This window comes from Melozone crissalis, unplaced genomic scaffold, assembly GCF_028551555.1.
Source record: "Melozone crissalis strain CALT ecotype California unplaced genomic scaffold, PUWL_Pcris_2 ptg000034l_1, whole genome shotgun sequence".
In the NCBI taxonomy this organism is placed as follows: Eukaryota; Metazoa; Chordata; class Aves; order Passeriformes; family Passerellidae; genus Melozone; species Melozone crissalis.
The window spans coordinates 13,719,615-13,745,913 of NW_026535812.1; the positions used below are offsets into that span (position 1 = coordinate 13,719,615).

Consider the following 26,299-nt stretch of genomic DNA (forward strand, 5'->3'; position numbering starts at 1 on the left):
CAGCAGCACGGGCTTCCATCAGAAAATTGTTAAGGATTAACAAGCATAAGCAGCCAGAGATTATTGCCACAGAAAGCTGAAATAATATTAGCATTTTTACAAGCCAGGAACCATTAGAGTAAGTTTACAGTTTTGGTCTCATACACTGAGAATTTTTCTGTGAAAAATGTGGTTTCAACAAAAACAAAACCCATAGGATCTGATGGCCTTTTTCTGAAACGTTTCCAAATAAACAGATTTCCCAATTATCCATCAACTATCTGCCTTTAAAATAGGCAGCATCTAGCCTGCTCTAGGAACATCAGCCAAACAAACAAACAGTGTCCAGATAGATTCCAGACTCCAAATACTGTTAATTATTAAGTTCAGTGGCACTAAACAAAGTTAATCTCCTTACTGCTTTAATGAATCTGAGGGGTTTTTTAATATGTATAAAAATACATTATCTTTAAAATTATGACATTCCTTTTTTTAATCTCCTAGGTGCGTGTGTGTGTATGTGTAAATAAATTCAGGGATAGTTTAATAGGCTGCAAAAGAAGCCAGCATTAAACTCATGCAAAGGTAAAGTTAAGACCCTGCAAAAACATGACAATTGCATTAACCTATTCATATTCTGCATTTTTGTTTCATTACTATGACAGCAACATACTTCTGAAGAATTTATGACTTTTAAAAGCTCCTAAACCTAGGAAGTGATGACTCAGAAGTGCCTTTGAAAAGGCTGAGATGAATAATCTCCCATCATTAGACAGGAGCCATCAATCTGCTATCAAGTGTCACAAATTAAGCCTGTGTGATTTAATAAGTACTAGAATCAGGTGGGACCTACACACGTTAACAAAGCAGACAATTAAAAGTAAGAGGAAACAAAAAGGATGACACATATGACTGTCAATATGCAATCAAAAGCCTTTCTCACCCAGCAGTTCTCTCAATAGAAGCACTGGCACATTTCATGCAGTAAAGACATTAAGCACTAGTTATTAATGTCACAATAAAAATCTCTGTCAAAACAACACTATCCTTCACAACCATTTTTTGCCACTAAGTTAAATTTCCTTTTCTGCTTCTTATTCAAGTGCAGGTTCTATTAAAATAAGAGTAAATTAAAATTAAGATCCTGTACTAAAAATCCTAACCTATTATTCATCACTATAATTCATTGTTAAGGTTACAAGAAATACAACCATATATTTTAATAAAAACATATGTTTTTATGGTTTTACTCAGAAGAAAGCAAGGTTGAACTGCTCACTCATGTTCTTTTCACTCCATTTTGGAATGTGTTTTTATTTAATATTAGGATTCTGTAACATCCAATTATATTCAACGTATACAGCACCAGTGAAAACTGGTTCCCCATGATTTTTATTTTTGAGACAGACAAGTGTTCTTATTTTCATGTTCAAAAAAAAAAAGACAACTAAAAGCAAAGTTGCTGTTAGTAGGTGAGCTTTGGTAAACAGTATGTTTGATATACAAATCAGCTAACCAATGTAAAAGCCCTTCTGTAAGTTAAGTTATTGCTCCTAACACTCCTATATTTATCAAGCAGCAGCCATTTACCAAATTTACCATCTTTTTCAATGATGAATGAAAAAAGCTTTGCCAGGCTTTGCCACCTCAAATCTTGATGTGGGCAGAATCCCCCTATTAGAAGGGAGTATTTCTAAAACTAATCAAATTTCTGGTCTTCCTGGTGGAAGAAGTACAGGTGAGAGATTCAAATAAACACACATCTACTGGAAATTGCACTATAAAACAGGCAACTGCAAGAAGTTTTGCTAATTATGGGTTATGCAAAAAAAATAAAAACTCAGCAAAGACAAAGATTACCACCTGTTGCAAGGTTAGTCAAGTAGCCTGAAAGTAAAAAATTAAGAAAAAAAATACTGACTTCCATACTACAAAAATTTTCAAGTAATATTCTGGATAGCTTAATTTCCTTTTAAAGTTAATAAACATCTGTCATCAAACAATCCCAAAAGTTAATCCATCTTTTCAGATGGGGTGGACTCATCATTTCAGATTTCTGCACTGAAAGTTACAGTAAAGTTACAAAAAAACCAGAATGTCAATCTATTCGCAGAAATGTAACTGCTGGCTAACTGGGTTGTTGCATGGCTTGCCATGCTGTGGTCACATATTCCAAATTACATGGGAAATACCAACATTAACGCATGTTACTGCCCTCACTTTTCTTGGGTTTGGTTTCTGTTTTGGGGGCTGTTTGGACATTATGGGACCTAAAAGACGAAGGTTCAGAAGGGAAACATTTTACAAGTCAAATTTGTTAGGAATGGCAAGGTAAAATATCTCTTTTGTATTCTAAATGTCCCCCAAAACAGTAATACCAATAAATGGGTGCAGAACATGAGAAACACCATGCAAGAGCAACCAAAGAAAGACATGTATGAAGTATTCAGAGGAGATGAGAAAACATTTTCTTTAGAAACAAATCAAGCAATAATGCTTTAGTACAGATGCAATGGCCCTGAAATTACTATATGAACACAAAATATCCCACTGGTCCTTTCCATTCTTGTGGTTATTTTTTCTTTAGTTTTATCACAACTTACTAGTCACTTCTATATGAAAATATAAATATTTTAATGTACTAAAAGCTGTCATAAAATGAACAAAAGTTAGGGCAAAATTATAGGTATTTAACAGTTCACCTCAAAACTGAGTGCGGAGTAGCAAAAGGCGTATTTCAGCAAAGCAACAAAACAAATTAAAAAATAAAAGTTGAACAAGTTTTATAAAACAAAACAAAACAGAATAAAAACCTGTGGTATGGTGGATGGGATGGTCTCAGCAGGGACTGGTGGGACAGGGATCACAGGGACAATGGGAGAAGAGGAAGGAACAGCTTCTGTGGGCTAAAAATCACCAACAAAATGTCAAAAATAAGGAAAACTAGAAAAACAGTTTCAAACAAACAAGACTCAAATGTAACAGCATAAACAACTATGAACTAGAACATGGATTTGGAGCCTAACTGCAATGCAGAACAGCCCCTGTGAACCACACTGCCCATGGCACACATGCCCAGCACTGCACCGATGGTGAGGAACCAGAGTAGCTGGACATGCCCAGGTGGGTTATATCACACACCAAGGCACTCTCCCTGCAGCACTGAGACTTTGGGTCCAACAAAGAACCTGCTCGGGTCAATGAACAGACAGACTCAGGCTTTTTGTGGGCTGGTTTCACAACAGAATCCCTTCACCAATATACAACAGAGTGCAAAAGCAGGGAAATGGGCTGAAGTTAATAGCACTCAACAAAGCTAATATTCCTCTTTGATAAAGAGGAAAAATCAGAAGGACTTTATGGTTTCTAAACTTAGCAAAAATCAAAGAAAAACTTTTAGTCAAATGGGTGGAAGGTGCTAAAACACTTCAATTTATCTCTCACAAATCTTCACAGATGTTTACCAAACATCTGCAGACTAGGACAATTTTGGTCTTAAGAATCTTCATTAAAATAATAACCAGGGAACCTAGTGACAATTAAGCTGCAAAGGAGTAAGATTCCAAACAGCATTTTGAGCAAAACATTGACTCAAATGTCTTTGAGATGTTCACATACTGGTTGTCAACAAGCTGTCAGCAACACAAACTGCTGGCAACTATCATCAACATTACAAGCTGAACAGCAGATCAAAGCTCTTGCAATTTAGATGTTCCAAGACATTCTTGTGATCATTAAAAATAATGAAGCATAATGACAAAAGAAAACACTAAATCCCAAAAGTGAACAAAAACCCCAGAACATAAGAGTATTAAACATTTTAAAAGTTTGAGATACCTTAAAATACAAAGCAGCATACATCAACAGCAGCCACCAAATTAAACAGTAATGGCAAATAATGCTATTTGCATTAAGAGTCCAAGAACAGCAACACATATTAAATGTACATATGGTATTTCTACAGGGTTTTTTCAGCTCAAAGTCAATCCTTCCAAAATGAAAGCTGCTGAAAAACATTGCAATTACTGAAAGATGTAAGAACAAAATATGTTTGGTATCTTGAGAGTTAATCCTAATGTCATTAAAGCATTCTTACATCTAAAGACTAAAGGACAATATTTCAAGTGCTTAAAAAGAAGAGGGTAGGGAAGAATCTAAATTGGTCTGGAAAAATATTAATATGCCTTTTGCAAAGGATGCAGGAAATGCTCAGTGCAATAAACCTGTGGCTCCTTAAAGAACAACCCAGGCTTCAGATGAAAATCAAAGTAAACAGCTCAAACACCAATTTGGCCCTACTCATACAAAATATGAGATACCCCTTTAAGTCTGCCTTGTTCCAAAGTAAGTAGTTTTTTGTGTTTAACCCACAGCAAGTCCTTCAGTGAGGAAATACCAACTAATATGTAGGTATATCACAGCACCATACACATCCTCAAGGAGACCAACTAAGCCAACAAATTCTGTAAAATTCAGCAAATTCTGTTCTTAGGAAACAACAAAAAGATACACTTTGGAGAGCAAAAATCAAGTCAACTAAACTTTCAAGAAATTACTGTAAACCCCCTTATTGTATAAAGTACAGCAACCTTCACTAGAAAACACGAGAACAAGTATTCCTTTGCCAATCTGATTTCAATAATTACTACTTTGATTTCCAGCAATAAAATATAAAAGAAAAGTTGGTAAGAAAGTCATTAGAAACAGCAGGGCTAAAACTACTGAAAGAAAAGAATGCAACATACTTCCAACAGTTTGCACAAAAACGCACATCTCCAAACACACATTGCAACACCTACCTTCCCTACAGAGCAATTGGAGCAGGAGCCATCAGACACCCAACCACTAGCAGCTTTTACTTTTGCTGTGCTTTTTGTAGGGCTCTTTTTTACACTGTCCCGCAGGTTTGTGAATTTCCCTCTGTGTTTGGCGGCCGCTGGCAGCGTGCAGGAGCTGAAAGGTGCGCGAGCGGTGGGTGCCCGCGGCGGGTGCCGCAGCAGCTGCCTCGGCTGCAGAGGAGCAGCTTCGTGTATCTCCAGTCTCGGGCTCCTCATTGCATCAGAGCGCTTGAGCGTTCCCATCTCAACACCATGAGCACTCATCAAAGTCACAACACTGAGAATCCTTTTTGATTAAAAAAAAAACAACCAAAAAAACCCCAAAAAACCAACCCAAATGGAAAAAAAAAACAAACCACCAAATACCCAACCAAAAACACCCAGCCAAACTATGGAGGGAAAATAAATGAAAATATTTCTGCCTGAGGAAGTTAAAAATATGTTTTCTGGATTATGGTCGTAGGAAGAAGCCCTACATGCTCTGCATTAGCTAGGTCTGCATGTTGTGTGCTCTCTCACTCTATTTAAAGAGCACCATTGAACCACCACACACCAGCCAATTTGCTGGCCACAAATAATCAATGCAATGCACAAATTATTGAATAGAGGGCAAAAGTCATCTGACTATTACAAAGAAGCTCCAAAGGTTATTTCTCCCAAAACCTTCTACAATCCCTTAATTTTTTCTCCATTTTACCACCTCAAAACTTTTCCAAGGCTTACATCCACAAATTTTTCACTCTTTCTGCTGTTCTGAATGCTTCTTGGGGCAGAAAATCAATGAATTTACAAGCAGTTGATGATGGAAAGTATATGAATTGTGAGTGGGCAGATACATTGTTCAAGATTTCAACATTAAAATGTCAAAGAAAATAAATTTTTTATACCATAATAATAACAAAAATTACTTTGTGTTAACAACTTCAAGAGTTGTATTTCTTTGAAATGCAGCAGCACCACGAAGCCACAACTTTCAGGCACACACTGTTTAAATTTTTTTTTTAAATTTAAGATATTTAAATGAACATTTAAATGAATATTTAAATCAGGTTTTTACTATTCATTCAATTTTTAATGCTAAGGATGCATGATCTCTATACTACATTTTTATTCTAATATTCAAAATAAAAAAAGGTCCAAAATTAATCCTTCCCCCATTCCCCCCAAAAAGAGAAAACAGCTTGATTTAATCACGTTGTTGAATATTTAACTTTACCAGCCTATTTTAAATTTTATAAAAGGGGAAGGGTCAAAGGTCATTCCCAAGCATCTATATGAAAATTGACAGCTAAATACATCTATATTCCCAGCCTTACACAGGAAAGAAGTGGGGTCAAATCAATGGCCACCGTGCTCTCAGCAGGTACCCACAGCCAGCACTGGCACAGCGTGCAGCACCTGCTCTTGCCCAGTGGGTCTGTTCTAGGAACATGCTGTGGATCTGAATTTCTGGTGCTGGGTATGATGAGAATGAAGGATACCAGCCCATAGGAAACAACTTGATTAGGTCAGCTGTACTGTGTTTAGCTAACATGGAGAGGTTTCATCAGTTGACAGCATTAGAACATGGTTATTCTCCATCTCACATTACACCTTCCTACAGCAATTGTGACTATTTAAATTATGAGTCAGCAGAATTTTTACATGCAGAATAAAGGAAGAGACATACAGACCTAAGTAAAAACATTTCCAGTTATTTATAGCATGAATATTAAGAGATAAATAGGTACTGACAGATGCTCCTCTAATCACCAAGAGCTGCCATGTCTCCTCTTCTATCCAGAGGGGATGCAATCAAGAGCTGCCAAACGTTTCATTACTGCAATATTCATAACGCAGAGACAGAAATGTTCCTGGCCAGTGACAGGAAACCAGAAATGTCTTGGCCATACCAACATTCTCAGACTTGTGCAGGCACACAGCAGGAATGTCTTTGGCCTGTGAAGCATTCAGGAGCTGGAGGACTGGGTCTCCCTAATACATGTGAGCTCAGGTGCACCCAGCTTGTTCTGTTCCAGAAAGCCTGGGAGCCTGTGGGGTTTGATACTGAAGGGCAAAGGCAGAGATGAAGATAAGCATGTTGTGAATGTGCATGAGGGTAAATAGTTCAAAACCAGCAAATAATAAGTTTTTCTCCTTTGAGAAATGTCCACAGATGCATTAATACTGAGCAGCTCTGAGGCACACTCATCAGCCTGCAGGGATTACTGGGATGGACCTGTCCTGTGTTGAAGGCCCTGTATCAGAATCCTCTTTGGCAAGAGCTTGCTAAATGGCAGATTTTGGAGACCACAAACATTTATTTTCCAGAGACATTCAAGAATGCTTGAGGTTTAGCAAGATGCATTTCTACCATGCATTTTACTTCCATATCAATACCCAGCATGACATTGCCTAATTACTATTAGACAATATTCATGTCTATTACATTAAAATGCATTAAAGAAGGAGAAGAGAGGCTTGGGGTATAAGGCTTTTGTCTTGCATACATAATAAATCCCAAAATATGCGATGTTCCAGATTCAAAAGGAATGTTTTATTCCTGGAGACATCAACTTTGTTGAAAACACATAGACCAAGTAGTGTGTTGACTAAAACAAAAATAAATTAGCTTTTAAGAGTGCTAAGAAAATTGAGGGCAAGGGGAAGAGATGCTGAATATCACATTCTTGTAAACTCAGCTGTCTGGCTTCCTACATTCTCCTCCAAGCAGGAAAGGGGAAGACAATACAAAAGATGAGGCAAAGGAATTCACATATCTGCTGTGTGCTTTCAGTCCTTTTGATTTCAGTGGCAAAAGAAGGAACAATATGCAGCAGAAAACTGCTAAGAGCATGATTTTTTTTCTGGCAGTCATCATGCCTTTAGCCCCTGAGGTGATATCAGTAAGATATCAACAATTAAAAGAAAACAAAACCTTGAAGGCAATTGTAGTTCCGAAAGCAACAGCCCAAGCACCAAAACACAGTCAAGGAACAAGAGGTACAGGCAAAATACCTCATCCATGCTGCACAGTGTGCCTTGAGACTCTTCAGTAAAAAAACCCAGGCTGCATTGAAATTTCAGTGGTAGAAATGCCAGTATACAAAGTGGCTACAGCACGATCAAAGTGTAGTAATGCTTATATAGAACAACCATGGTGTAAACAAAATGAAAAAATAATGAAAAAAAAACACAAGAAAAGGAAGAGAAGACAAGAAGAATGTTATTAAAAGAGATTAATCAGATATTTGAGAGACATGGGGATCAGTCTGCCCAATTATATTCACATGTGAGGTAAAGGCAGAGCCTGCCTTGGAGTCACACTGGTAGAATATAAAAACTCTTGCTCATGTCTTGGAAGGCTACCTGGGACAGAGGCTAGATAGTGTTAAAGGAATAAAGCAGATATTTATTAAAAGGCCTTCAAAGGCTACACCTTGGGCACTACCAGAGCCTGGCTGAGGCTACACCCAAGATGGACAAGGGTCATGAGTTTTCACACTTCTATAAGTTTTGGTCCATTCCCACATTGGGGTTGATTGTCCCATTACAGCTTTAGGTTATGCAGTCCTATCCTCCCAGACTCCTCTCCTCATCTCTCTGTTTGTACTTTTTGGGCCTGAAGCTGTAACGGTGTCCTTGGTTCTCAAGCTGGGAAAGGATTGTTTTGTCTGACTAAACTGTGAAGAGAACTTGCTAATACTTTACATGAAGTTCAGAGTTATACACTAATGCAGTACAAAGTCTGAAAAATATGAAAGCTAGAACTTAGACATCATTGCAAAGCAGTGGGGACACATCACAAGCCAAAGCCAGAAAATGCAGTTGTGTAACTGAAACTGCACAGGTTTGGCAGATCACCTTTGACTGCAGAAAGCAAGTGTTCTCCACTGACTGCTTTAATTACTAGCATGAGCTGCTCTACTCTAATATCAAGTGCTAAGTGATTTTTCATAACCAGAGAGGGTTCAGGATCAGGTTGTGCTTTCATATTAAATACCAACTCTGAACAATTTGTTGCTAACACAAAGCTGAATCATCAATATTTTATTCTTTAAATTACCGCATCAAATATACAGTGCACACTTTGCAGCAATCTGTTAAAGTACCAGCAATCTTCTCTAAGTAGCTTTTCTTCAAGAATCATTTTCTTTCCAAGTTCTCTACCACCCACTCAACAGCTGAGTAACAACAATACTCATAGAAAGGAAAAATAGTACTAATATTTCACCAGAAATGTCTTCTGCAAAGGTCTTTTTTAAAGCTTTAATGACCAACTTTCATGACTTCAAAAAGCAATTCTAATAGCCAGAAGAATACTCTAAAAATAATTTTGTACTTCACCCTTCCCACTGCCTTCAAGCAGATACTCCAAAATCAGTAACTCCAAAATCAGACTTGACTGATGAAAACAATTCCATATTCATCATCTCTTCTTGAAAGCAGGAAATAAAATATCTTCCAAAGCGCACAAAAACTCAAAAGTGGTAAGAAACAATTTTGATCCAATACCCAGTGACAAAGCTGACTTTAAAAAGCATAGATTCTTTCTAGAGATATATAGGTTAAGGTCTGCCAGTGCAGTTTTGTATCTTTTCTCTGAACTACAACCTAGAATGCCACAGGACATGTCACTAGTGAAGTGTGCTATTTTCAGAACTTTGCATCCACCTTCCTCAAAATCACAAAAGTCAATACTCATCTCAAAATACCTTCAGGGATTTATAGACTGTTTCATGGAGTCTGACAGTGACAAGAACAGAGCACAACTGCCACTCATCCTCATTCCCAATCCATGCTATCCAAGTGGGCTGCCCAGAGGATCTAACTGAACACACAATTAGCACTAAATTCATGCACCACCTCTGCTCTATTCCTCCCTAAATCAGTGCCAGCCTGTGGCCTTGGCAGGTCCTTACTGCCATGATGTCAGTGACTTGTGCTGTTAAGCTATAAATTTGAGGACATGCATGTTTTTCCTGAGTGTATTTCTGCACTACTTTAAACAAAATGTAGCTTCAAGAGCATTTGAAAATGAAACACAACACAAGTACTTTCCTACAGCCCCAGCTTTAGAGTTCCAAAGAAATCAAATGAAAATTACCAAGTTTCACAAGAACTAAAATCATGTAGCACTATCTGAACATGAGCAATTATGTTTCAAGTCAGGTATTGAAGAATGTAGCTGAATTTTGAGAACTGCACAGACACAAGTCCTAACTCAGGCCAGGCAGAAGTCCTGTCATTGTTGATAAGCCAGTCTAGAGAGCAAAATACGCTGAATACACAGAATGGGAAGCAGAACTGCCAAACAGGACAATACCATTAACAGAAGAAGAATTCACTATTACCTGACCAGGGAAATTATAAGTTCAATCAGGATGGCACCAACCCATGGGTGGTTAGGATTAAGCCTTCCCAACATTCTGCACTGATGCAATCATAACTTTGGGTTTCTGATTTGTGTTACTGACTCCTGCCCCTTTCAGGGGCTCTTGTTGTGCCTTGCCATGACAGAGCAAAGACTGATTACCATGGTGTCCCAAGGATGAAGGAATAAAACCCTAGACCTCCACCTGGATGATATCCAGGTCTCTCCAAAGAGAGTTTGGACAAAGCACAGCAACAAAGTAGCTGAGTCTGAAGCCTGTCAGTGTCTGCCCACATAAGGAGGGGTAAGTTAGTACACAATGGTTTAACAATGAGATTTTGAGGACAGGCAAGTTCACCTCGGAGCTGTAAATTCAGTTCAAGTGCTGTAATGAAGATATGAAAGGTTTTTGGATCCCCAAAAGGGAAAGACATACCCATCCAGACCTTTTGGATTAAAAGGTCTAGTCTGAATGCCTGTGATGTCACCTTGGCTCTCACCTTTCTCAGAGCGAACCCCGGCTCTTGAAAATCTTATGTCTGTGAGCAGACTGTTTTAAAGACTCACCATTAGCATGCTAGATATTCTAAACTGTAGGGGTTATCTGGTTGCTTGATTTTGTGTTGTTGGGTTTTTTTTAACTCAGTCAACAAATTGATTCTCTAACCTAGTTTCCTCCTCAAACCCCACAGCATTTTGCAATGAACTCAAATGAACTTAAAACTCTGAACTAAAAATATAAATAAATAGCTTTGAAGGGGGAAAACAAAGACAGCAGAATATCAGTAAAATCGCAGATGGTGAGGATGACCTGAACTGATTTGAAGACAAACACAGTGTGTATTTACTCTTTCAATTCTTCACTGCAATCTTTATCTACAAAAACAGCCTAGTGAGGAGCAATGTGCACGGTTACCCAAGCCAAAATAAAGCAGCAGGGACAGACAGACTCTTACCTACTGAGGCAGACTGTAGCTAAACTAGAGTTTTGTGTATGAGACAAATGAACAACCACAAGGCAGAAATTGTCAACCTGGACCTACAAAACTATCACCAATGCTACCACACAGTATCTTATGGATGTTCAATGAGTAAAACTTTCAGGTGCTAAGAATCTCATGCAAATACAAACAGTCTCAATAGAACAAAAGTTTCAGTAACCAACCTGTTCTCCCTCCGTTAAGATCAAAAACTGGACTCTTGAAGCCTTGCCTTTTTATGTGAAGTATTCAGAAAGACCTTGCTCAAATTAATTTGTCCTGTCACATCTCTCAGGGACTGAGTTTAATCTCAGTCATATTCCAGATCCATAACATTAAAAATGTACACAAAGTCAATATTAGCTTTAGTAAAACTAACTTCTGCCTTTTGTTTATCAAATACTCAGCAAAAGTCCAATACTGAACCCTTTGCAGCAGGTCAGTCATCTGTATTCATGAAGCATCTCAATACTCTCAGCTCAAAGCAGAATTGCAAGGCTCCTCATTAAATTCATAAGTGCTATTGAGAATGAATTTAATGCATTTAATTTGTAACTTAAAGCAAGGCCTAGAAAGCTCCTTTTAAATAACATCAGCCTTAAGAATAATAGCTTTCATTATAATGCTAATGCATCCACAAAGAAGCCCAAGCAGGGTTTTAGCATCAAAAAGAGCCAAGACAAAGAAAAAACATATTCTAAGACTTGATTATAGAAAGATAATAGCAGCTCTCAGGTGTCAATATTTTAGTTTTTGATTTTCACAGTAGAAAGGGTATGCTGTGCTAAGAAACTGAGAGGTGGTAAACTGTTCACTCCTAGGAACATTATTAAATCAAAATACAATGTTGAAGGCTGGGTACTGTTTACATGTTTCTCAGAACACATAATTTGCAATCATTTTTCAATTATTCAGGAAATAAGTAAACCTAGACAGAATGCCCATTCTGTTATTTACAGTTAATTTAAATATAAAAGAAGTCCTATACCTATCTAGCTCTGATACTGAAAAGTGATCTCACTCAATACTAGAAACATGTCAATTACCTGTCAAGCTATCTCACTACTCTTCTCCAAAAGTTAACAAAACTTATTTAATTGGATTTTTTTTAAATTGAGTAAAAATTCAAGAACCATTACTCATAACATATGAAAACTTTGCATGTGAATGTCATCTTAAGTAAAGTACAATTAGGATAAGAAACACTCAGGTTCACTTACTTACAGCACCCCACTGCCCTCAAAGTACTTGAAGGACAGTCTGAAAAGGAGTAGTGAAGTGGTCTGAAGCAAGTCAGTGAATCAGAGCTAAAGTTTCCCATTTTAAGATAAGTATTTATATTTTTTTTGAAAACTGTATTAATCTGTGAACAATCTATTATCTAAAAATATTTTTAGAATAGATGTATTTGCCCTAGAACACTAAGCATGAGCAGAACAGAATTTACCTCACATTAATGAACAGCAAACAGAAAACCACACCAGGAAAGTCATCTATAACAACCCATTAATTGAAATTCATTAGCTTTCAGGACATAAATATCAATTTTGAAAGGGAAAATAATTGCTTGATTTACACTTAAACTGGCTTTACACTAAAGCCACACCTTCATTTACAAAAGGCTTTGCACATATCAGTGGCAGAATTGTATCTTGACACATGCTGAATTTTTCACAAACGTGCACTGCTGCTTTCACTCCAGCCCTGATGGCTTCTTATTGCTACCCACAGCTGCCAGCTCTGTTCCTCAGCTGGTTTCACCCATTCCCATACCATGGAGACCCTGCAAGCTGGGATGGCAAACTCAGCCTTTTGTGCTCATATCAAACTGACCAAAACATCCATTTTGCATGGCACTTCTTTCACTTATTTACCCTGGATAAAAGGAATATTAACTATACTGACCTGAAAAAAGTGGGGAACAATAAATATTACAAGTAGAAGCTTAAGTTTCTCAGACTATCATAAAATACATGAAACAATGCAAGCGTTTCTTGACTTATGACTTCACTTCCATTAAGTTTTGGACTAATTGTGACAGCATCCTAGCTTACACAATCATTTCTGCCTATATTATTTAGTTAAGGTGATTAAAGCACCTAATCTATAACACAGTTGAAATTTCAAACTCTTCATTACAAAAAAAGTCTCTAGAAAGCACTAAGACAAGGGGTTTCACTTCTGAGTTTACGATTCAGAAAAAGCAAAACAGGATTAATCAGACCCTCAAGAGTCCCAATGATTGCAAGAAAATTCTGCAGTTTCCTTTTTTATAATCTCTAACACCAACAACACTACACAACATATTTCTACTAATGTTTCAAGTCCTTAAACATTGAGAAGCTAAACAATTAAATCTTTCAACAGTTTAAAGGAAAAAAAGAAGTGAGGTTATGGCCTGCATTTATTTACGTCCCCACCACAATTACTGAAAAAGCATTTAGTTTCCTGAATCCTCAGAACCAGAAGACACCAACCCTTAACCACACTGTTACAACATTGGTGTGGCCATGAGAGGAGATCTGAGGTTCAGGATGACTTTGACAAGTGATGCTCCAAAGTTTCCACTCCCAGGCCACTGTCCAAGCTGCTCCTTGCCAAGATGCTCTAACCTGCCCTAGTCCCTGTCTGCAACAGAACAGAAAAGACAAATCTGACTCTTCAATCCAAGGGAAGGAAAAAATACACTGAATTCTCTTTCCAACACTGTCTTGCATTTAAAAGAACTTTGAACAAGATGCAGAAGAACAGCTCCCATAATCCCAACTCTGCTCCCCTCCATTAGGCTACAAACAAGCAGAAGCTGCTCTTTGACTGTTGAATCCTTGCCACTAAAAGAATGCTGTCCAAGTTCATGAAAACTCATGGATTCAGCATTATGAAACACACAATTCACTTACAGCTCCTGGAATCCCTGTACTGGAATAGGCAGCAATCTCTGAAAGCTCTCAGAGGAAATATCACAGCTCTTGGCCTGGGTTTACACTCCTCCCCAATCCTCTGCTCTGGCTGCTGCTGGAACCAGGGCACCAGCTTGACAGACATGCCAGTAGTTTTCTTCTGCAGTTTTTCTTTTCCAATAAGCAAAAAAGCAAGTAGAAAATTGTATTTTACAGTACATTCTACTTCATCTGGTTATGGTTTCTTAAGTAAAAGGACAAAAATTGATAAAAATTGAACACTGCAACAAAGGTAAAAATGAGTAAGTGAAGAAATAGGCTGAAACAAGAGAAAAATTAACACTAAAAATTATGAAAGAAGAAAGTGAACTAACAGATAGGCAAAAACAAATTAAGTGGTCATGCTACAAATATATAATTACTTACTTGCTTTGAATTTCAAGAACCAGAAAACAAAATGTATCTTTTTGTTTTGGTTTCTGAGGCTCAAAGCCAAATTAGCAATTGTCAATTAAATTTTTCAAGTCCTTCATTACTTGAATTTAAGTGACAGCAGTAATGTATAGTATAAAAATTAACACCAGACAAAACCCAACCTGCCAGCACTCCTGCCATTTCCCAACTGCACCAGAGCACAAGACGAACCATCTGTGGTTCCAAAATGGGCAGCACTGTATCTTGTATTGTACATAGGAAAAAAACTGTATAGCAAAAAAACCCCAAGAATATTTCTAATTCAGAAATGCCTTGGGGCAGCAGCTGGGAATTCACCTGTTACTTGTATCATTAATAACATTCTCTGAGACTATTAATTTAACCATTAGTCCTTTCCAGATACATTTCAAGATTAATTCCTGACACTCTGATCATCTCATGACAGACACATAACTCAGGGGATGAATCTATCAGATTGCATTTCCTTATGAGACTTGGAGATTTCCAGCTCAGGTGATCGTGATTGCTGAGTGACACCTAAAAGACAGAAACTGAGATTCCATTCCCTGCATTTAACTTGTACTCTTGCCAGGCTTCCAAACATCCTCTAGACATTTATTCTCATTCTTTTTTATTTCCTAGTGTAATTTATTCAAAAACATCAAATAGTACAGTGCAGTAGAGAGAGAGAGAAATTATTCTGATTGCTCCACACAACCAGTAAAAGTTGCTACCCTGGATGAGAGCAAAGGCCCAACTGGTCAAGAGTCTTACCAGCAGAAAGAACTGACAGATGGGCAAGGAGGAATTAGACATATGCCCGGTAATTTTCCCAGAAAACCATCTCAGAACCTGACAGTCAAGAGCTTCCTGAGCCACTCTCTGTAACAGCTCTGTGCCACCTGCTCTTTGCAAATCCATTTAACTCTGCTTTTAAGTAATTTTCTTTTTGAGCCTTCAAAAATAGCATTTTGTCCACAGTGTTTTGTGTCAGTGCCTTTCACAACTTCCAAAGAAATGTTACTGGACAGATTTAAAATTAGATATCAGTTGCAGAATTTCTAGCTGAGAATCCTCTTAACTTCATTTTCATTTTATGTCTTTATCATATTTCCCCTCATGCTTTTTCTTCTGGTTTATTTTAAGTTATCTATCCGTATAGATAACTAGATTGTTCCTCTTGATGTTTTGTTACTCTTTTCCTTTTTACTTAAGCTATAATCCTTTCTAAGACAAGGAAAACAGAATCCCCCCAAAATTAGAATTATACCCAATGAATATACTCAAATCATGCTCTATGTTATTTGCTAGTACTTCTTTAATAATACCCAACACTTTATTTACCCTTTTCATTACTGCATGGTACCAAGGTGACATTCTCATACAATCACCAGTGATAACTCCAAAGTCTCTTTCTGGAATTGAAATACTTCATTTGTAGCCTATCATATCCCTTTTATCTCATGGCACCATTAATTTTAACAGACTTTGATGCAAGAACCATAGTTTTCGAAGACTTCTGTAATTATAAAAACATTCTGATGACCACATGTTCCCATGTAGATTTTGATCTATATGGTCTCTGTTTTCAAATATGTTTGGAAGATCTGCAAGTCCTTATTTTTTCATTACAAAAAGAAACTGACTTAAGAATACCTGTTTATCTCTCTACCTGTTAATTATTTTGTGACAATAGAGAATTTCCCAAAGTTAATACAATAAGGAAATCGGACTGCTTAGGTGCAGCCTAACAAAGTACAGCTTTGCCCCTTTTTATAAGAGAATCACATGTGCCTCTTCAAAATTTTTGTTCTAGTAACTAAGACAGTTTAAACAAAAGGGGCACACAGAACATAACTGACAATTCAGCCAAATTAAATGTAAGTTTCATAAGAAATCCTGAATAAATGTCATCTCCTATTGATTATGTGTCCCTCTTAACACATTAATCTAAGTTTTATTGGCACCTGAATCTAATTTTTCGTACAGTAAAATGAGTAATAGGAAATATTCTGAGTTCAAAGCTAGGACTACCCTAGCTAGTTTGCTGCTTGGAGATAGGCATCAACTTTGGCATTCCACCCCTATCTGGGAACATGATTTTAGGTCTGTACTATCACCACCTTCATCAGCAGTATTCCATGGTCACATTGCATAGCACTTGATTTAGCATCTAACAACAAGTGCTGCTCTGCAACGAGGCTTAATGTGCTCCAAGTCTAAAAAGCTTTTCTGTACACAGAATTCTGTACACAGAATTTTCCCTGCATTCATCTTTTTAAATTACAGATTTAAATGGGAAATTAAAAGCAGTAGCAAAGAAGTGCAATAAAAAGAGGGATTTTTAAAAATATATAAATTGCTTTCCAGCAGTTTACAGCTTTCAAAGAGCACTTTGAAGCTACTATATTAGATGATGGATCAGAGATTGTGATGCATTTTGACATTCTCAAGTAGACAATTTATTTGTCATTATACTTTTTACATAGGAAATACTAATTTATTACCCTGATTTTTCAACTACATCATGTCCCACTAAACTTCCAAAATGCTTATTATATTAGTACCATCTTTAAAATCTTTAAAATTAAGTTTCCTATCTGACTTGGAATACAGATGCCTTTTTCTACTAAATAAACAAGTTTCTAGTTTCTGAAATCAATCCCCACGTATTTATAGTCTGTGACCATATCATCTCCTGACTTTCCTTCAGATGAACTAAGCAGAGGTTCTTGAGTTTTCATTATAAAGCAGGTGCTCCTGAATATCATCTACAGTTATAGAACACTTTTCTGAACACTCCAATCACTTATCGTGATTTCAGACTGATTACCCTACACACTACAGAGAGAATCCAGAGTTCCTTCTCTCTCCAATGGGAAAGCTGACTCCCTTCTCACCTGCTACATCACACTGGGTATTCAGATACAGTTAGTTACCTAAGGAAAACAAGTACTATTTACTTAGTAAAATAAATGTGCTTTGAAGTAGAACTGTACCCCAGCAGCACAAGCAATCTTTACTCCCCTCCCTACTTTGTTATGAAAGGCAAACATCACTACCTGGGAGCAATGGAGCACAGGCTCCTCAACTGACTTCTGCAGGCATCAGTCTCAGAGAAACAATTTTAAATAAGCAAATACACACACTGTGAGGCAGCCCTGATAAAGAGAATAGAAGACCAGAAGTCAGCAGACCCATCCAACACATTCCCACGGCACAGCAGTTTCCAGGAAGTACCACACAAAGCAGTGGGAAGAAAGGGAAGATTCCATCATCAATGAAAACCCCTGAATTATACCTGCATCCCATAAAATGTCTGAAGTCCTATTTAGAAGACACAGCTGCATAGATAATACTCTCCAATAACAACAACAATATAATAACTTCCATACAGCTAAAAAAATGTTGGCAACTTACACAACAACCCAAAATTTAAGCTGATTACAAGGACATGAAAAAAATTAATAAGCAATTCTATTTTACCAGTGTTCTGGTATACCTTAAACTATTTTGTCCTGACTTTGTCTTTTTTATTTTTCCTATGAAAAGTATGCAAAAGGTGATCTGATTTCAAGGAAATAATTGCTTAAATGTATAGTTTCAAAAAAGACTGTTGCAAAGGACAAGAATATACAAAGGAAACACTTTAATAGAGCAACAGACTGAAAATTCATAAATGCCAAGATCAGCTTACAAGAGACAAAATGAGTCATAAGTGTCTGTTATGTGTCTGGAGAACACGTCAGCTCAACTACATCCTAATGTGCAGTTAAACACCAACAAAAAGAGAAGGGCAGCAAATGCACAACAGAAACAAGCTGTAGAGCAAGGCTGATGTATTAGACAAGTGAGTTATAGGCAATGAGATGAAATTCAATACTGACAACGAGTCACATGGAACAGCAATAAACGCCACAGAGACACCCTGAGGAATACCAAAAAAAACAAGCCCAGAAGTGCATTGGTTGGTGACAAGGGTTTTTTTTAAATCATACAAGACAGACAGAAGGGAATCCTTGCTCTACTTTCAGAGGATTCTTTTAGTCCTTCTGAATGTGCTCTTTTGATATTGAACCTTGTGTGTGCAGCCACAAAAACCTAGTACATGGAAGGGGGCCTTCAGTCTTTCAAAAGGCAAGTGTCAGAACTGCACCAGTTTGGACTTCTTTGAGTTTCTTAGAGAATGAACCATCATGTGGTCAGATGGCCAGGCTGGTCAAATGGGGATTAGAACTTTAACAACTTGAGGAGCAGCAGTTTCCAGCAGGTAATGCTGGCAAACCTTAATGAGGTACAAGAAAACTGCTGTGGCTCAGGAGAGTCAGGAAGCATTATTGGTTTGTCTTGGAGTCCAAGCAGTTCCTGGAAAACTCACAAGAGGTGGCCACTTAAGAGGTCTGTTCATGATCCCAAGTAAACAAAGGTATAGTTTAAAAAATATTGCAGCTGAGTATATCAAAGATTAGGCAATATTTTTCTATTTTTTTCATGACAAACTACTTTTAGGGAGAACATTGATGTAATTAATTTTGACCCGTACAGAATTGACTGCTGCTAAAGCTATTTTGGGAAAGACCAGAAAAAGCAGATCCTCAAAAGGATTCAGGGACGCCTCGCTAGGTGGTGTGGTATTAACAAGTTGTCAAGTCTCAGTACTAAATTTGGCCTCTGTATAACATTTTCTGAGCTTCCATGACAGATGGCACAAGGTTATCAGCCTTTGCTGTGGAACAGGAGTGCTCCTATCCATTCTGTAAGGAATGAAATGGAGGAACAGTGCCAAATGATCAGAAGGATTTCTCCTAAATTCCAACTGGAGAAACCTGTAGAGTGTTCTTGAAATCATCTATAGAACTATGCAATCTTCATTCGAATTAAATTTGGAAAGACATTTCAGTAACAGCTTTAAAGGAAGCATCCAGTGGGACCCCTCTGCTACACAGCCATTACATCATAAGCAAAATGTGAATTATGTGGTTATACCAATAAACAAGAATAAGGCACTTCATTTCAATTGTACATGAGGAGACTGATGCTTTCCTTGCATTGTCATCTTTTGTGGATCTGTCAGAGTAATTCAAAATTGAACTGTCTGGAAATGCTTCACAGTAGGATTATGCTTGAAGTTTAATAATCAGCAGCATGTTGAAATTAGTTTGAATTCTCTCCCAGGGAGAGGAGTGATGGACACATTCTTCACTCAGGCTATCATGCCCATGTTAAAAAAGGAAAAAAATAAGGGACTTCAAGAGCCTAAATGTTTCACTGAAAAATTTTTAAACTAATTGTTAATCATCAGGAGAAATTTAAATTCCTTCTTTGCTTTGAAAAACACATAAAAGCAGTGGCCCCAGTAGAGCTTCTAGGAAAAAGAACCAAATCTTTCTCAAAAGATACTGCATAGCTGGTGTGCACATACTGATTTCAATTTCTCTTTTTTAACAAAACAATTTCTCTCCTTGAGTTACTATAAATCTCAGAAATGCTGTGGACACAACATTTGACCAGGACTCTGAGCTTGGTCTAAACTAGAAGTCTTAAATTGCACAACGGGATACCATGTCAGCTCCCAAACATGGATGCAGAGAGCATTCTAATAGACAAGGTCATGTTTTCTAAAAACATCTAAGAAGCTTCTGTTGTATAGTCTTCAAAGTAAAGGAAATATCCTGCCCATCTTAATCATAATTGAGAGTGCTCTTGATGTTGTGGACCAAAATAGAAGAACAGGAAGAAGACGATTTTCACTTTAGATTCAGCGGTTCTGTCAGACAGTAATTTAGCTAATAATTGTATTAACTGAAACATGTGCAGCAGCTTTGGCAGCAAAACAGAAATGTTATACTACAGGAGCCATGCTAGAGCTGTTCAGTAAGCTGACAGCTGGTGAAAGACAGACTGGCCTGTATTTGACTTTCAAAACACTTTGTCAATCAATACAATACAAGCCTCAACTGTGAGGACAACTATCACAATATAAAATAAATTAGGAAAGTTATATAACAGCCCTAAAGAGTCCTACCTTTTTCACAGGCTTCCATGCACTGGGCTTCATACAGCAAGACCTTGCTAGTCCACCTGAGTTATTAGCTGAAGACAATGGATTAAGAGGGGATCCAGTGTCTGCCTTGCCTGAAGATTCAGACCCTCGAGCACAGTGCAGGCAGAAAGCCCCAGCAGTAGCAGCACCAGAACTCCAAAAGCAAAAAATTCGGTGTCTCTTTCTTTGTTTACCAGATTTCTGACTCATTCTGGAAAAAGTAACTTTCTTGAGATACAATGCAACAGAAATATTAAGAAGTTATGTTACCAACTCTGAGTGAGACAGAGCAGTGAAAGATCAGGAAAGGGACGTGGAACGTGAACTCCCCTGGCAGGAAGCAGCGCCTGCAGGTAGCTGGAGCACGGCTCGATTCTTATCACCACTCCCTCAGCTCTTATCAGCACTGCCTGCTGCAGGTGATTAGCTGAGGTAACAACGTGCACATGCCAGCACTGCAGGCACACACAGGGCTTGGGGGGACACACAGAGCCCCAGCACTGCACAGGCCTGACCCCAGCACAGGGGACCACTGCCCACTGCAGGGAACCAGCAGGATGCTGACAAAGGCTACATGGCTTTACATGGGTCATGCCAGATATTCCTAACATTTATTGATACTATTATGATTTTAAAATTGCCTATCTCTAAAATGTCAAGCAAATTTCATGGTCTTGAGAAGTTTTCATCTGTACTGTACACGGAAAATGTTTACAAAATGAACCAAAGGTTCCAGAGAAAGTCCTTTGATGCTTTGGTTAAACCACCAAGAACTTCCTGCTTTTTGGCCTATTGACTGGAACACATATTAATGCATTCCTCTTGCAGAATAAATTCATACTGCTTTTATCACTGCTACAATGCCAGCTTACAGAAAATGCAACCAGTGGCAGAACTAATTTGCAAAATAAACTCATGCTTTTACAATTGTGTGATTTTACACAGCTTAAAATCAAGAATAGGAAGGAAACTTGGTAAAATTAAACTCATGCTTCAGTTTCAGAAGGTGCATTGTTGTAGAGAAAATTGTCCAAAGCACAAACTATTTAAAGCTGCTTTCTCCTGCATTCATCACAATCTTAGCAGCAACAATATATAAATACTTCAATATATAACAAAATACAGGAAGGATAATAAATATTGCCCTAAGAAATCAGTTTTTCAAGAAATATAGTAAAAGAGGGATTAGGGTAGAGACCTGACTTTTTTTTAAATCATTATCTTCTTAACTGCCTTACAACACCTCTACGTTGTTTGTGATTAAACACAGCATTTTGTACATGCTAGAACTATGTCCATAATACTCCAACGACTCTGAGAGCAATAGTCTAGGACTAATCACACAGTAAAACTTTTATCAAGAACTTAAAAGGAAGATAAACTAAGTCGAGAAATTACTGGGTTCAAGCAACTCACAAAAGCAGTTGATAAGCTCTGAAATTTAAAATTAAGTTTTTGAAATGGCTAAGTGGATTTAGGATGATTTTTCTGTCCTGATCCTTTTCATCTTTCCTAAAATATGTCCTAGAAAATAGAAGTAAAAATGATCACAGGATATTCAAGGAGCTAAACAATTTTCAGTATCACATGCTGCAAGTGTATTCTCAGTTACATGCTAAGAAAAGCATCAGTGATTGCTGTTAGAACCAGTTTAATGACATGTGGAATTCAGACAAATCATTCTGCATTTGTAGCACACCATGAGCCAAATACCAACAGTTAAAATGCTTTCTGAGACATGAGAGCTGGACTGACTGACAAGAATAGGGGCTTCTCAGAGCTCTGGAAAGACTTCAGAGAAAAGCAGTGATCTTGATACGGGTAACGTCCTTGATGCACTGGGCATATCTCTTGTAAGGACAGCACTTTAAGTTACTCAGTATTTGTCATTTGCATAATGGTGTATTTACTAAGCTCATGGCAGTTATTCACCCTTGTGACAGTACAATGCTTAGTTTTACTGTTACCTTCCATTTTACACCACAGATTTGGCTTTTATTTAAGAAATTTAAAAATTTGCTGACAAAAATTGATATATCAGCTCCTAATCAAATTCCTTACTTCTTCTATTTCAGTTACTAGCACAACATCACAGGGAATGAGCAGGAAGAAACAATAAAGGCCTTGAATTCCTGAGCATGTTAAATCTGCTTCCAGGACTCATAAAGAAGTTTGGTGAGGTTAGCTGGGCACCAGGCACTTGTGTGGGCATGTGTGCATTCTTTCGGGCATAAACCAAGGGATAACTACAGCAAAAATCAGTGCTATCATATCCATCACCTTCAGCCTTGCTTCTTTAGGATACAGAAATCCAAAGTCCTCTTACCACCTTGCTGGGGCAGGGTGACCCAAGCAGGTCCCAAGGAGGACAGGTGTTGCCATCTCTGGAGTCATTTCCCTTTCACTGGAGATGGAGGGAACTAAGCTAGTATGACCAATTAATGCCATCCAAGAAAGCCAAGGAAATGAAGGGACAGCTAAAACTGGGGGCTTGGTAGCAGATTCACAGGGGAAGCAGGAGACAGCTACTTTAAAAACCACCAAAAGATTTTGTATCTGTTGAAAATCATGATGTCACAACAATAAGACTTGATAAAGCCCACGATCACACGAATAATTTCTACAGGCCAGGCTAGAGAAGTACTTCACATCTAATTCTTATTTGGACTCCACAAATCGGATTACATTCAAATGATGGGGATGTACCTCAAATGAACTAATAAAAGGTAACAAAATGTTCAGAATGCTACAACACAGAACACAAACTGAAGAGAACTGAAAAACAAAATTGCACCACAATGAACAATCTCCAAGTGCCTTTTTCTCTCCTGAGGCTAGAACAGCTGCAATGGGTGGATAAGGTGCAAGCACAGTACGGCATCCTTCCAGAGGAAGTGGCTTCAACAGGCCCTTATGTTTTTAGTGCATGACTTCTGAATATGCTCATTAAGGTTTTTTTAACAACCACTTCAAAATATTTTATGCCTTTCCCCCTCCTTCTGGCTATGAACATGTATAAGCCGTTATTTTTAATGAAGAACTGTCAGAGCTGTGAAAATATCTGGCAGGCTTTCCCAGAGGTAAGGAATCTTTTCCATAGCAGAAAAACAGAACAAACACTGTGATATTCACAGAATCATGCCTTTGGATTGAAGGGATCTCAGGAACTTTACCTGGTCCAACCCTCACTCAAAGCAGAGGGCATTCCATATTTTATTTATGAGCAGCTTTCTAGGCCTGACTAGTCAGTCCAATTGCAAGCTTCACACATTTCAATATTACTTCTTCAAGCTTTAAACAAATGAGAGCAACTATAATTTTTATTCAGAAGGCTAATACTATATATTTTTACTTTTAAAAAAAACCCCAGTATTTAAAAGCTATTATGTCTATCTAATGCATCACTTGGAGTTGTATAATGACCCATTAGAGAAACTACAGGATCCAACTTCCACATCATGTACAAGATGCAACAAGAAAGTAAAAATTCCCCTCTAAGCTCTCCTATTCATTGTTTACTCCAAATTCATAGGCAAAAAAACAGGTAATAATAAACAGACTTCAGGGGAAGTGCCATCTTTGAACTACTAACAGAAATTATCCTAATAAAATTGCAGTGTCTGAGGATAGCATATTTTTCCTTCTTTTCTAAGTTTTTGTAATATTTCAGGTTAAATCATTCAAGACATCTTGACTAATGATGAATTTCACTTGACAGTAGCAAAACAAACCTAATCTCCCCTGTTTAAATAATTCTGACATTTCAGCATTGTTCCATAGGTCTTAGTCATATTTTCCCAAGAGATACTAATTTTCTAATGCCAATAAGTTTAAACTTTTCTCATTGTCAATCTTAATAAGTTATTCAAAATTACAATTAAAATTTAGCTTGCTTGCTTCTACCTGACTTTGAATGATGATTAACACAAACATCACATAGAGCAGATGGACAGCGAAGTTGAAAAATGTCATGTTTCTCTTACAGACTGCACTATTGAATGTACACCCTGTATGTAAGGGAGACATTCCTTCATCTGTGTATTATTAGCAGCCAAAAAAACCTGGAAAGCTGTTACAGAATTGAATTTGTTGTGTTACCTAGAGTTAAGGTTTTAAATTATTTTAAAATTTCTTAACCGTTAAATACGTAGTCTGTTTGATTTGACATCTTACTAGAGCTATGGAATTGATATTTCTTAACTACGTTATTGCCCTCCAGAGCCAAGCAGCAGAATGCAAACTACGTTTTCAATATTTCACTGTTTCATTAGGATATCTCATATTTAAAATTGCTGGAGGCTCATCACTTGCAAAATAAATAAAAATCAGACCTCATTTAGTGTTTCCATTTTCATGCTTTAATGCTAGAAATTATACAGAGCTCTTTAAAATATGAAAATGAAAGCAGACAGAAAACGCCATCCATAAATAAGAGACTATATGAAATCATGCATATATAAATAATTGCTCTTTCTGACTAGCAAGCAACCAGAAAACATGCAGACACAATCACTCGAACATGTGGCACATTACCTGGGAGGAGCTGGCAGCGACAGAAATGCAGTCAATGAAGCCATGTCTGCGAGTGAAAAATGCCACAATCTGCTGCCAGCGGGAAGGCTCAGCCCGCAGCTCCTCTGAGGAGCCTTTCTTTGCCCACTGCTTCTGCTTGGGGCCTACCGAGCTGTGGCTGGAGCCAGCGCTGCCTCGACTGGCGCGAGAATAGAGCAGCGTGTTATTTCCGAAAATGTAATTCATCTCTGCAGCTCTGCAGGTGGTTGCCAGGCAGTCTTAATTCCCTACCAGCTGCTGAGTGGTGAATGAGCAAGAAAAAAAAAAAAAATGCAGATAGAATTACAGCAGCATCATTTACAAAGCAGGAAAACAAAATTCTTGCTAGCTGATTGCTTGCTTGCTTTTCCTCCAAGGATTTCTACCTCTTACATTCCCTCTCTACTGTGATTACAATGATAAGTATAATCTTGAGCAATTAAAAAAAAAAAAAAAAGGCAGCAAGCAAAGGTTTTCCTTATTTTTCCTTTTCGGAACGCACAGGATGAAAGCCTTGCTTTCTCTTCCTAGCTGCCAACAGATATTTAAGGGAAACTGGGTAGCAGGTACAGTACAACGTTACAAATTCAGAGCTATGAGGATGGTGGTGGATGATAACAGCTACTGGGTGGAGAAAGCACAGATCAAAAATAACCAAGTTTCAATCACTGCCTGTAGAAATATCCAATAGCATCTTTTCACTTCCTTGCCTGCATAAATTATGAACCTGAAGCAAACAAAACAGGGAATATAGAGCAGAGCTGCACTTTTTACTGATTCTGTCTTTATGAAAACATTCCACAGAGCAAAATTACTTTAACCCCATGTTCAAAACAAATATTTAAGAAACAACTATTTGCCAATTTCTTCTTGTTTTTCCCTGTACTTTTGTGCATAAAACTAAAGAGGGAGTGAATCGTAGTGCCAGAAAGCAATCATTCTGTGTTGTAGATCAGAGGATTCCTAGTGAAGTTGTTCTCTGTGGTTTGGGGTTTGTTTAATCCTCAAGAAAATCAGAGACTAAGATTAAACAGAGTCCACACTCTGTTCTTATTCTGTGAATAATGTGTAACATTCATAACACCTATGCCCAAATTTCTGTGCCTGTTGTAAGCACATTATGAAAGCTATATATATATATGTGTGTGTGTGTGTGTGTGTGTACATATATTTTTGACTCAACATTCCTTCTCAAAAGCACAAGAATAATTCAAACCCAA

General features: G+C 37.6%; 1 protein-coding gene across 21 annotated transcripts in view; it reads right to left on the reverse strand.

The window, feature by feature from the left end:
- Positions 1-26,299, reverse strand: part of DLG1 (discs large MAGUK scaffold protein 1) — a 140,083-nt gene that overhangs the window by 50,750 nt on the left and 63,034 nt on the right. For 10 of the 21 annotated variants that reach the window (XM_054282814.1, XM_054282810.1, XM_054282809.1 and 7 more), the window contains one exon: positions 2,793-2,885. The exons of 6 other annotated variants lie outside the window; for them this stretch is intronic. In XM_054282814.1, coding sequence (XP_054138789.1) covers positions 2,793-2,885 — 93 coding nt within the window. Of the gene's footprint in view, positions 1-2,792; positions 2,886-25,061; positions 25,483-26,299 lie in introns of those variants that run through there. 5 more of the 21 variants (XM_054282825.1, XM_054282824.1, XM_054282817.1 and 2 more) reach the window with 2 other exon arrangements.